The following is a 14,202-nucleotide window of genomic DNA, read 5'->3' on the forward strand; positions in this document are numbered from 1 at the left end:
AAGTGTTGAAAGCACGCACAACCCATTATTTCACTAATAGCATCCTTACTTGAGAGCATTCGATGAGACTCAGCCACTGTTTGTTTCATATTGAAACAAAACAATAACACCTCCCGCAAGTGACGAGAATTAGGCTCGTGAACTGACATTTTCAATCAAGAACAACTTTATGATGCAGACACAGATCGACTAATGTTTGAATGAGGTTATGTTGACAGAGGTCCAAGCTAACTGCCTGATGTGTGCAATCTGTTTCTTTCAACCACTACATACCGTTGTCATCAGCTATTGACAAATGGTGCAAGCAAAGTTATACACCTTGTAGTTTTCAAATTTGACACATGCATTTTTGCACGGTAATGGTATTATGATACCTTCAAATCCTAATAGTTTCTGGGTTAATTAAGTGAAAACAATTACACCACATTGTTACAGGTTGGACACAGTTTATCTGTAGTAATAATAATATGAACTCCATGTGAAAGTTGATAACTTAGTGTACACTTGTGGTACAATCATGATTCTATATTTGTGATAACAAGAAGAGATGTCTGTAGCATGTTAAATGAATGGATTAAACATGCTTCATTTCAAGGTGAATAACAAATAAAACAGAAACACTAGTAGTAGCTTTTGGAACAAAATTGATATCTGCATGGAAAGGAAGAAGCCAAAAAAGGATATACAGGGTGCCTGTAAAGTTCCTTTACAACTTCAAAATTTTATTAAATAGCAGTTGTTGAAATATTTTAACATTTCTTTTATTGTAATCAGAGTTTATAAAAGTTTTTTTATTTTTTTATTTTTATTTTATTTTATTTTATTTTATTTTATTTTATTTTTTTGACAGTGTTTACTAGACTCTATATGGGTGCCTTTAGTTGCATGAAGCACATCAAGATGGTACTCGATTTCTTGCCATGTTCGCATGGCGTCATCAGTGGTGGCAAATGGCATTACGAATCCTTTGCTTCAAGTCAGCAATATCATGTATCTGTGTTTGATACACAATATCTTTTACATACCCCCATAAAAAAGTCCAAGGGAGTGATATCTGGTGAACACGGTGGCTGAGGAATTGGCCCATCCCTCCCAATCCATCTGCCTGGAAATGTTTCATTGAAGAACCAATGAACATGCAGTCCCCAATGGGGTGGTGCACCATCTTGCTGGAAAATGATAGGTGGTTGTAAGTCAATCAGTTGTGGTGCTACATATTCAGTCAGAAAGTATAGGTAAACATCTGCAATAACTGTTGACTTGTTGAAGAAAAATGGACCAATTATTCGGTTGCACATGATTCCACACCACAAATTCACTTTTGGACTATCCCAGTGAAGCTCCCTGGGGGTGTTCAGATCCCCAGATTCTCACATTGTGTCTGTTTAAAGTCCCAGAAACATGAAAAGTTGCCTCGTCACTGAAACAAACTCGCTTGAGGCATGCTTCATCCGCCAAAAGGCGTTCCGGCATGTTGAATGCAAACTCTGTCTATTTTGGCTTGTCATTTGGCTCAAGTGTCTGTAACAGTTGCACTTTGTAAGTGTACAACCATAAGTTCTTGTGGAGGACCTTATGCACAGTTGAACGTGGTAGTTGCAACTGTCTGGCACCAGTGCGGATGGACCTCGTAGGTGAACGAGTGAAGACGTTTAAAATGTGATCGATGTTTTCCTCGGGTGTTCTAGGTCTCCTGTTTCTCCTTTTACCCAGCACTGTCTCTGTCTCCATAAATTTTTTGTGTCATGATGATGGATCTCTTCCCTACTTCATTCTGAAGTTTCGTTGAGTCTGAACATCCGATTTTGTCTCAGTAAACCAGGACAAACCTTGTGCCTTCTCATGAGGAGTTGCCATTTTATAGAGGATCAGTTCCTTCCATCAACAGAGTACCTGAAACACAAAATTTTAGTATATATAAAAACTTTAGTAAACAATGATTACAATAAAAGAAATTTTCTTAAAATATTTTAACAGCTGCCATTGTAATATAATTTTGAAGATGTAAAGGGACTTTATGGACACCCTGTATGTTCAGACGTGTAGGTCAGGTAAGTGAGAACTCTGGCAAACAGGGACCAGTTTTCCTCTCATACTTCTTTCAGGCTTTCAATAAGTGTAACCTTTAATTTCTCAATACTAGTATAAGAAATCAGGGAATATGTGTTCTTCAATTGAATTTAAAAGATTTGCTAAGGTTTGGCTAACTGAAGTAAGTCTGCAGTCAGATGAGTCGTCTTAAAAGTTGTGCCAGTGGTTGAAATTGAGATGTTTGTGTAGAGGATGTTCTAAGAATGGCTGTACTACGTTGGCAGACCCCTCAAATGTTGAACTAGAGTTTGAGGTACAATTGGACTCAGAGAAGCCTTGAAAATACCTGGCAGGTATAAGGTGTGTAGTTATGAAGCAGAACAGCCACAGCAAATGACAGACTTATGGTTAGTGGTAGAATACTAGGAAATTGCAATTATCACAGAAAGAAAACTTATTTAAAAAACATATGACTTGTACTTGAATGCTGCACGATTGTGTGTGAACTTATGAGGATATCGGGCATCTACATACTTTTCTAATTTAATATAATGAAAAAGAAGTTTAGTCTATTGTGGATATGTCTGCAAACCGAAAACTCTGTTCACACCACTTCTTAATACTCCATGTGCCGCTCAGCATTTTAGTGTACTGTACTATGGTATTGATGTAAATACTAATGAGCATAAATTAAAATTAAACTTTATAGAATTGGACAAACTGCCTATTGGCTTCTGTCTTGGGTTCTTCTACCAATAGGTCTTTGATGATTTTACAGAAATTTTACCAGCACAAATGGCTGGCATTGTCAGGGCTTCACCCTTCACTGCTTGTGGTGGACTGGAGTCGTGCTCGTGGTCACAGATTGTATGTACTTGGCACGCCAATGCCCAAGGGATTTTCCATGTTCATTTCTGCTGTGGTTTTCCCCTTGCTACCTGTAGGTTACCTTGAGGCTTTCTTCTTTCTCGTTGAAGCTATTGTTGTGTTGGTATATTTCTGTAGCTCCTCTGAAACAAGCTGGTACGGTAGCTCTTCTCCACAGCAAGAACTTCCATGTTGGCAGATTTTACTATGTGGTCAGTCTTACACAGCGCATGTTCTGCTATGGCGAATTTCTTCACGCGCCCTACCGTGTAATGCTGCTTATGCTCGATGATCCTCATGTTGATTGATTTTCCAATCATTCCAGGATAGACTTTTCTGCATGTACATGGTATATTCCTAACATTGCAAGTGGTTCCCTTTTCTTCTTTGCCGATCTGAGACACTGTTTGATCATCTTTGTTGGTTTATAAATAGTCTTACACTGACAATGAAGTAGAGAAGAGCTAGCACACCAACTTGTTCAGAGAAGCTATAGAAATACATAAGCTTGGCTGTAGCTTCAACAAGAAAGAAGAAATCCTGAGTGTGAGTGGATCCTGGATTCCTGTGCTACAGCAAACTACTGTTGCAGCTAGCAAGGAGATAATCACAGAGGAAATGATCACAGAAAAGTCCTTGAGCATTGACACACAAGGTGTATATAATTTGTAGCTGTGAGGTTGACTCCACTCCAACACCAACAATTGAGAGTGAAGCTTTGACAACTTCAGCCACTCATGCTGACAAAACATCATAAATATTATCAAATAAATGTTGGCTCAAGAAACTGAGACAGAAGCAAACAGGCAATTTATCAATAACAATTTTGTATTATAAACTATGCCAAAAACAGTAAAATATGCACATATAGCAATGAATCTCAATGTTGGGGTTACAAGTTAGCAAAAAAGTAAACTAACTTGGAAATGAAAAATAATGCAACAAGTCTCGTAAAACATTCTATAAAGAAAAGATCATTGTAACATGTGTTTTGTTTATCACTGATAACCATATTTCTGGGAATGTGTGAAGCACATTTTAGATAACAAGGGTGAATAAATTTGAGTAACTTGACTGCTTCTTTTGTTCTGTTTGTTTCAGTGGGATGGTCAGGTTTGCACACATAGCCCAAAATTGTTAATACCATCAGTTTTAATTCAAAGTATTCATTAATTAGTAACTTAAAAGTTACCTAATTAATCTCTTCTTTTCAGGCAAATCTAGTCTTCTTGAGTATGGCAATATACATGATGTGTCGTCATGCAAGTGCGTCAGCATCGATGAAGAGCAAAGAACACTCGAGGCTTGCCAGTGCCAAGTAAGCAGGACTGCATGGTGTTTTAGTTACTTCTTTGTTTTGTAGAAGCTGTAATTTTGCACTGCTTTTTTGAAAGCATGAAAAGTAGATGCTGTTTCCCCTGTAATTGATTTTAATGTAACCTCAATCTCATTTGGAAAAAGTACCTTAATACGAGCAGTGAAGTACAGTATTTCTGTTTACTACCAAGTCAGTCTGTCAGTTGGAGTAAAGTTTTTGCATTGTTTTCTTTTTAGGCCTTCGGTTAATTTATTATTTCTTTCTACCAATGCCTATAAATGTGGGATATGATATTCAGCAACAATATTGGATGACATTAGTGGGGTCACTACAGTTAATCATGCAGGCTGTTAACTGAATGAATGCTTTTTGGTGCTCTGTTTATTTTTATTTGAAGCAAGAGACTTGCAAACCATCTGCACCAAATACATCTGTATTGAAATGTACGGAGATCAATCTAACTGTTTAGGTCAGGGAGAATAATAATTGCCTTTAGTTGTAAAATAGGGAACAATGTTCTTCTGCAACTATTTACTGTTAGAAAATGTCCCCATATAACTTCATTTTAAAGGTTAAATTGTGTTCTGTGACAGACTGTTGAGTAATTTATCAGCAACAACTATTGTTATATACAATTCAGCTGCACGTATGATTGTATTGTTATTAGAATTTTCATTATTACCGTTGTGACTTGCAATCCTTAGTGTCTGTTAACTTTGCATAGTGCTGGCCCTACCCACTGTACCTTCTGCACAACAATCAATGTATGATGACAGCAGCAACAAAATTTTGATTTCACTAAGAATTGTGATTTAGAATCTGAAATCTAATAGCAAAAATTTAGTTTTGAGTAATTGTGTAGTTGAAGAAATATTTTTATTTAAGATGGTAGATACTGAATCCATCTTTTTCTTTCTTCCTCTTGAACTTTGATATACTTCTAAGCACATTCCAATATTGAAACTAATAACACTGTTTCTCTGCACCTAACACTGACAGAGAAATATTGCTTGTTGGATTGCACTGAATCAAAAATGATAATTATTTGTTATTACAATGTTTGTTGTATACCTTAATTAGCTTGATTGACGTTAGAATACAGATACCTGCTTATAAGTGAATGCCGTATTGTACTTGTGTCATTGTCGGACATGATACTTAGTACAGCTCCACATGTGGTGGTTTCAAATCTCCTTGTAATGAGAAAATGGTTAAATCCAGAAATCTATTGAGACAGTCTGAGCATGGAGAAATGTAGTTTACACAGAAAGCCTTACTTCCAGTGAAAACATTATTTTGTTTTACTTTTTTGGTCTATATCAAACTATTGCTCCTTTTGGACTGTGGACAATCATGCCATTGTGCTGTTCACTAACTATCAATCAAGTTAATGTAAAGGTTGTGATATGGTGATTGTTTTCCTTATTATATTATTTTTTTACTGCAACTTTGATGTGTGCTGTGGTTTATTTTAATCTGCTGATTGTTTGAATTGTTGCATTGAAGCTGGTGATGGAGATCTGGTAACATTCTTGTCTCTCTTCTGTTGCATGGCATAGTGGGAAGGAGGAGAATGCTCTCCAGAACAAATTGCAATCACACCTGTAAGAACACTTATTAAATGTCTTCTCCTTGTAGTATGTAGTTTTCTGCAGTACTCAAGTTCTAACCTTTCTTATTGCTGTAGTTACCTATTTGAAACGTTCTCGGATTTTTTTTAAAAATTATTTGTTAATTATTGTATATGTATGTGATGAGCTCTGTATTATATCTAGTAATGATTACTTCTCTTTCAGGTTTTCAAGAATGATGGGTTAAATTGTAAATTTTAAACACTCGGAAAATACATAGTGAATAAATGTAATTCCTTCACCAATTGTTAATTCGTATTGATAATATAACTGAAAATCCTAGCTTAGAGATGAAAACTAGTATGGGTATAAGTAACTGCTCACCATACAGAGAAAGCATAGAGCATTGTATAGGTATATAAAGTGTGACAGTTGTTGTAGATAAAATTTTATATTGGCAGATAGCATTAGTATGTGCACAATTGCATGCTGATATTGTGACCCAGATCCCTTAGCACATGGAATTGTTGTCCTTGCACCTCTTTTTGTGATTCAAGTTAGTAGTATTTAGACCAGATATTCAGAAATGAACACAGAATGTATAAATATAAAGTCTGTTAAAAAGAAAAATATTTCTAATACAAAATTCAGCTTGTTCTGAATACTAGAATAAGGGGGAAAGAAGATTAGTACAATGCTCTGTTGTATCACTCATATTTTTTCACAAGCTATATAAACTAATGGAAAAGAGTTATATTCGTGCAAAAGCAGGTATTTACAGGGTGTGGACAGAAATATGGAAATGCCAATAACACCAAACATTACTATGCCTAATACGGAATAGGAAAGCCTCACCATTCAGACCAGCTTCCAGTCATCTTGGAATAGATAAATAAAAGTCCTGTATGGTTTTCAAGGGAATCTTACATCAATCTTCCTGAAAAATAATGGCAGGTTCAAGAAATGATGATGGAGATGGATAACGATCCTGCAGCCTTCTCTCCAAAGCAGATCACAAAGTCTCAATAATAATGAGATCTGGTGACTGAGGTGGCCAGGAGAGACGTGACAATTCTTCTTTCTGCTTACAAAACCAGTCCTGGATGATGTGAACTGTGAGCTGTGTCTTCAGGGGCTTTGTCGTCTTGGAAAACAGCGTCACCACGAGGGAACGAACACTCTACCATGGGAGGGATCTGATCGGCCAAAATGGTGACATAATCCTTGGCAGTAATATGACCTTTCAGAATAACTATGTGACCCATGGAAGACCTAGATATGAATACCCAAAACATATCAAACCCCTGCAGTGTTTCACTCTTGGTACATAAACTCGTGCAGAAGTTGGAAACAGTGTGAAACAAGACTCATCTGACCAAATCACATTCTTCCATTGCTCCATAGTCCAGGTCCTTTGGCTGAGGCACGATGTCTCCTGTTATGAGTGTTTGTGTCACTGACGAGTGGTTTTGGAATTCTAGCTCACCCTGCAATTCGCTGCTCATGGAGCCCCCTTCTTTTCATTTTAGTGCTGAGAGGGTTCCCGTGTGCAACATTGGGTTGTACAGTCACCTTTGCAGCTACCATCATCTTATTTTGTCACAGTCCTCTTCCCATTGGTTTTGGAAGCACCCACCATACAAGCACCAGGAACTGGCCCACATTCGAATTCATTTTGCTCTGACATAATACACTCACAAGTACACAGAGTCTGTTCGGACCCGTGACTGACACTTGCACTGTATTGAGGACACTTCACAGTTGCCTTCTGTGGCCAGATGCAACTGCGCAACCTGCAGGCTTGGCTAGCTTCTGCATTTATGCTCAAGTATGCATTTCTTCCAGCATTTGCATGTTTTTGTCCAATCCCTGTATATACTTGCTGCAGAAAATGGCCACTCGAAGAAACTTTCTGCAAAATGTTATACTGAATTGGTATCAAAAATTTTGTTAATATTTAAGTGTACATATTTAAAAAGTTGCTTCATACAAAATTACATCTAGTACAGTTCTGATAAGTCACAAATAATGCACTTTTAATTTCATTTAGGCTATGTGCATTTTAATCACAGTTTGCTAAATGTTCTGAGCTGCAGCTCATTTTCAGGCAACTCAAATTCATGTAATGAACTACTATATTAAGCTGAAATTACCTTATAATGAGCTGAGGCCCAAAATATGTATCAGTCTATATTTAAAATATAACCAGCAATAAATAAACCAACAGCTGTATTTTTATTTCTGATTTATTCCAGAGGCAACCGGTTGTGGCATTCCATTATGCCATCATCATTAACGTAGTGCTTAAGCTTATATTGCCAGACAAAATATCGTGAAAAAGCGAACCAGTATTCACACAAGTGTAGGTAACATGGCAGTACACTCACAGCTGACATGGTCCGGGCAGGTCAGTTGCACTCAAATTGTGTCTGAGTGTATAATTGTGTTACATATGCTGATACAGATACTGGTTTGCTTTTGCACGATATTTTGTCCAGCAGTATAAGCTCAGCCCTATGTTACCATAGAGCAACTGATGATGGTGTAATAGAATGCCACAACTGGTTGCCTCTGGAATAAACCAGAGATGAAAATAAAGCTGTTGGTTTGCTTATTATATACATTAGCTGTCATTCTCTAATCCCTCCTAGCAATGATGGATGAAGTGAAATAATAGATTTTTTTTTTATACTGGCTGTTATTCAACAGTGGCTATTTAATATTTATAAATAGATTTTTTAGAGACTGTTTCCCATCACATTTTCTTGTTAACTCACTTAAACTATTTAATGTTGCAAAATGTTTCGAGGCATGAATTATTGTCAGGCTAAAATTGACAATATGAAGACATTTAACACAAAATAGACTTAGATCTTAATGTAGCAGTTCTCTTTCTTGGATTGTGTTCTGACCTGCCTGCAGAGAAAGAGGAGTATAACACTTTTGAGAGAGCTCTTACATTATTTGCTGGTCTGTGACTTACACATACAAATGTAAAGAATCTCTCACTCTTTAAGTGTTCTGCACTTGAAAATTCCCATTTCTAATGAATAGAGTAACTGATTGTTTATGTTTTCTGTGTTAGCAACAGACATGTGAAGTAAATGCTCTCTCAAATGACTCATAGTTCTTTCTCCGCAGATAGATCACAACAAATACCAACACAGAAAACCATGTTAAACTCTTAAGTATTTTCATGTTAAATGTTTTTGTATTGCCATTTTTCCCAGTAACATGTTGCAATATCAAACAGTTTAACTAAGCTAATAAAGAATGTTGACTGGTTGTGGTCTTTGAAAAACCTATTTGTAAATAGACTTTCTTCATGCTGTTATGTACTTGTATTTGATTGTTCATTCATGAGACTACAATATCTGCAAATTTGTTAGCCTTTGGTCTTCTCTTCCATAAGTTCTTTGTGTATACTATCTTTTACTTACAATATCAAACCTAACTCATTTTGAAACATCTTGACAAATTAAAACAGTGCTGAAACAAATGGCAAACCTGGAATCTTGGTTGCCTGGGGCAATGTTTTTACTGACTAAGCAATCTGTGCCCAATTCATAACCTTCCCTCTTACCTTCAGTTCTGCCAGTAACTCTCTCCCACTTTCCAAACTTCACAGTAGGTCTTTTCCATGCATTGTTTGAGTAGCACATGTAAATAAAAAGATATTGCTAAGAAATTGCTCTGCCACAGGCTAGGGGTCTTTTCAAGAATGAATATTTCACTTTGCAGCAGAGAATTTGCTGCAGTTCCAAAATGCTGTACATGGGGTGTCTGAAAATCTGCCATCTATTATGACATGACTCGAGACCATGTATGTTAGTGACGTGAAATTTTGACTTAAGCTGCCATTTATTTCTTCAGATTGGTCTGGAAGTCAACAGAATGATAAAACTACGACTTTTTGGTCTATCCTTAGAATTTGAAAAGGGACATGAGTAGGTCAAAGTTAGATATAGTGGGAGGTACGATGGGAGGAAGAATTGTACTCCTGGTCACGTCACTACATGGCTATTGACATGAGATCAAGTAGGGGTATGCAGAATTAATCCTAAATACATGTAAGAAAATAGGCATCTGGGTAAGCTACTACAAACAGTGCAGTGAACATGTTATCATAGCTGAGAGAGGCATGATTCAACACCCAGCACAGTAGCACAAGTTTATTTGCCATCTAGCTTTGCTCCAGATGATGGAGATGGAAAGAATATTGAAGGAGAACGTGAATTGTGGGAAAGGAATGAAAGAGGAAGCCACTTAGTAGAATTTTGCACTCAGAAATTTTTTATCATTGCTGACACATGGTTTAAGAATTGTGAAATAAGGTTGTGTACATGGAAGAAACCTTGGGTTCACAAAGATTTCAGATTGATTATGTAATGGTAACAAAAACATTTTGAAATTGGTTGTTAAAAAGCAAGACTTTTCTAGAGGCATATGTGAACAACAAATTAAAACTGAATCAAATGAAAAAAGGTAGGAAAAAAGGAAATGGGGTCTGGATAAACTCAAAGAACCAGAGGTCTTTCTGAGTTTCAGTATGAGCATCAGACAATGATTGACTGAAACAGGGAAGAAATACAATAGAAGACAAATGGGTAGCTTTGAGAGATGATACAGTGAAGGCAGTAGATGATCAAATACATAAAAAACATGGGCTATTAGGAATCATAAATGACACAGTAGATATTGAATTTAATTGAAAAAAGGAGACAGTATAAAAGTGAAGTTGATGAAAGTGAATTTGATGAAAGTGAATGCAAATGCTTAAAAAACAAGACTGACAGGCAGTGCAAACTAGTAAAGCAGGAATGGCTTGATCAGAAATGTGAGGCTGTTGAAGCATGCATAAATGGAGGGAAGATAGATGCCATCTATAGAGAAATTTGGAGAGAAGAGAAGCAGCAGTATTAATGTAAAGAGCTCTTAGCAAGCCAGTAGTAAGCAAAGAAAGAAAAGCTGAAAGATGGAAGGAATAGAATATAGATTGTTGATATATACACAAACTTCACGACTATGTAATCTAAAGAGAAGAGGAAGTATGTAAAGATATAATGGGAGACATAATCGGGAGATGTTAGCTTCACAGAGCACTAAAAGATGTATGTGGAAACAAGACCCATGGCATAGATGACATTCCCTCAGACTGATTGAGATCCATACGAGAGCCAGTCATGACAAATTACTTAATCTGGTTTACAAGCTGTATGAGAAAAGGAAAACACCCTCATACCTAAGGTAGAACGTAATACTTCCAATTCCTAAAAGTTCAATAAGTCATGGTTGCAAAATATCGACATGAATTATTTACAGAAGAATGGAAAAACTAAGGGAAGATCAGTTTGGGATCTGGAGAAATGTAGAAATGTGCGAGGCAAAACTGACACTGTGACTTATCTTAGAAGACAGATTAAGGAAAGGTAAACCTACCTTTATAGCTTTTTTAAATTTGGAGGAAGCTTTTGACAATTCAGCTGAAATACACTCTTTGAAATACTGGTCGTAGCAAAGATAAAATACAGGGACGATAGATTATGCACAACTTGTACAGAAACCAGACAGCAGTTAGGCTTCATAAGAATCAAGGACCATGAAAGAGAAGCAGTGATTGAGAAGCAAATGAGAAAGGGTTGTACCCTATCCCCAGTGTTATTGAGTCTGTACATTGAGCATGCATAAACGAAACCAAAGAAAAGTTTGGAAGAAGGTACAAAAACTTCTGAGGTTTGCCAAGGACACTGTAATTCTGTCACAGACCACAAAGGGATTGGAAGAGGAGTTGAATGGAAGAGGGAGTCTTGAAAGGAGGATATAAGATGAACATCAGCAAAAGCAAAACAAGGTTGATGTAATATAGTCACTTTAAATCAATTAATTCTGAGGGAATTAGATTGGGAAATAAGACACTTTAAGTAGTAGATGAGTTTTGCCTTTTGGGCAGTAAAATAACTGATAATGGGTGAAGCAGGGAGGCTATAAAATGTAGACTGGCAATGGCAAGAGAAGTGTTTCTGAATAAGTGAAATTTGTTAACACCAAATATAGATTGAAGTGTTAGCAAGTCTGGGAGTATTTGTCTGAAGTGTAGGCTCATCTGGAGTGCGGCGTGGATGATAACCAGTTCAGACAAGAACAGAATATAAGCTTTTGAAATGCAGTGCTGCAGGCAACTGCTGAATGCCAGAAGGGTACATTAAATAACTAATGAATCAGATTGGGGAAAACAGAAATTTATGGCACAATGTGATTGAAAGAAGGTATCAGTTGATAGGATACATCCTGAAGCATTAGGGAACTGTCAGTTTTGTAATGGAAGTAAGTGTAGGGGTAAAAAGTGCAGAGGGGAGACCAAGGCTCGATTACTGTAAGCAGATAATAATGAATGTAGGTTTTGGTAGATATGCAGAGATGAAGAGGCTTGCAGGGGACAGATGAGCATAGAGAGCTGCATCAAACTTGCCTTCAGATTGAAGACCACAACAACAATCTACATCTACATCCATACTCCGCAAGCCACCTGACGGTGTGTGGCGGAGGGTACCCTGAGTACCTCTATCGGTTCTCCCTTCTATTCCAGTCTCGTATTGTACGTGGAAAGAAGGATTGTCGGTATGCTTCTGTGTGGGCTCTAATCTCTCTGATTTTATCCTCATGGTCTCTTCGCAAGATATACGTAGGAGGGAGCAATATACTGCTTGACTCTTCGGTGAAGGTATGTTCTCGAAACTTTAACAAAAGCCCGTACCGAGCTACTGAGCGTCTCTCCTGCAGAGTCTTCCACTGGAGTTTATCTATCATCTCCGTAACGCTTTCGCAATTACCAAACGATCCCGTAACGAAGCGCGCCGCCCTCCACTGGATCCTCTCCATCTCCTCTATCAACCCTACCTGGTGCGGATCCCACACTGCTGATCAGTATTCAAGCATTGGGCGAACAAGCGTACTGTAACCTACTTCCTTTGTTGTCGGATTGCATTTCCTTAAGATTCTTCCAATGAATCTCAGTCTGGCATCTGCTTTACCGACGATCAACTTTATATGATCATTCCATTTTAAATCACTCCTAATGAGTACTCCCAGATAATTTATGGAATTAACTGCTTCCAGTTGCTGACCTGCTATTTTGTAGCTAAATGATAAGGGACCTATCTTTCTATGTATTCGCATCACATTACACTTGTCTACATTGAGATTCAATTGCCATTCTGTGCACCATGCGTCAATTCGCTGCAGATCCTCCTGCATTTCAGTACAATTTTCCATTGTTGCAACCCCTCGATACACCACAGCATCATCTGCAAAAAGCCTCAGTGAACTTCCGATGTCATCCACCAGGTCATTTATGTATATTGTGAATAGCAACGGTCCTATGACACTCCCCTGCGGCACACCTGAAATCACTCTTACTTCGGAAGACTTCTCTCCATTGAGAATGACATGCTGCGTTCTGTTATCTAGGAACTCCTCAATCCAATCACACAATTGATCTGATAGTCCGTATGCTCTTACTTTGTTCATTAAACGACTGTGGGGAACTGTGTCAAACGCCTTGCGGAAGTCAAGAAACACGGCATCTACCTGTGAACCCGTGTCTAAGGCTCTCTGAGTCTCGTGGACGAATAGCGAGAGCTGGGTTTCACACGACCGTCTTTTTCGAAACCCATGCTGATTCCTACAGAGTAGATTTCTAGTCTCCAGAAAAGACATTATACTCGAACATAATATGTGTTCCAAAATTCTACAACTGATCGACGTTAGAGATATAGGTCTATAGTTCTGCACATCTGTTTGACGTCCCTTCTTGAAAACGGGGATGACCTGTGCCCTTTTCCAATCCTTTGGAACGCTTCGCTCTTCTAGAGACCTACGGTACACCGCTGCAAGAAGGGGGGCAAGTTCCTTCGCGTACTCTGTGTAAAATCGAACTGGTATTCCATCAGGACCTGCGGCCTTTCCTCTTTTGAGCGATTTTAATTGTTTCTCTATCCCTCTGTCGTCTATTTCGATATCTACCATTTTGTCAACTGTGCGACAATCTAGAGAAGGAACTACAGTGCAGTCTTCCTCTGTGAAACAGCTTTGGAAGAAGACATTTAGTAATTCGGCCTTTAGTCTGTCATCCTCTGTTTCAGTACCATTTTGGTCACAGAGTGTCTGGACATTTTGTTTTGATCCACCTACCGCTTTGACATAGGACCAAAATTTCTTAGGATTTTCTGCCAAGTCAGTACATAGAACTTTACTTTCGAATTCATTGAAAGCCTCTCGCATAGCCCTCCTCGCACTGCATTTCGCTTCGCATAATTTTTGTTTGTCTGCAAGGCTTTGGCTATGTTTATGTTTGCTGTGAAGTTCCCTTTGCTTCCGCAGCAGTTTTCTAACTCGGTTGTTGTACCACGGTGGCTC

The 14,202-nt window shown here is 37.9% G+C and overlaps 1 protein-coding gene across 5 annotated transcripts in view; it reads left to right on the forward strand.

Moving 5' to 3' along the window:
- The window catches only part of LOC126297381 (latrophilin Cirl), a 715,307-nt gene that overhangs the window by 669,898 nt on the left and 31,207 nt on the right, over positions 1 to 14,202 (forward strand). For 3 of the 5 annotated variants that reach the window (XM_049988106.1, XM_049988108.1, XM_049988105.1), the window contains 2 exons: positions 4,113 to 4,216; positions 5,776 to 5,820. In XM_049988106.1, the coding sequence (XP_049844063.1) occupies positions 4,113 to 4,216; positions 5,776 to 5,820 (149 nt within the window). The remainder of the gene's footprint in view (positions 1 to 4,112; positions 4,217 to 5,775; positions 5,821 to 14,202) is intronic. The other 2 variants (XM_049988109.1, XM_049988107.1) reach the window with 1 other exon arrangement.

The sequence above is a fragment of the Schistocerca gregaria genome, chromosome X, assembly GCF_023897955.1.
Source record: "Schistocerca gregaria isolate iqSchGreg1 chromosome X, iqSchGreg1.2, whole genome shotgun sequence".
NCBI lineage: Eukaryota > Metazoa > Arthropoda > Insecta > Orthoptera > Acrididae > Schistocerca > Schistocerca gregaria.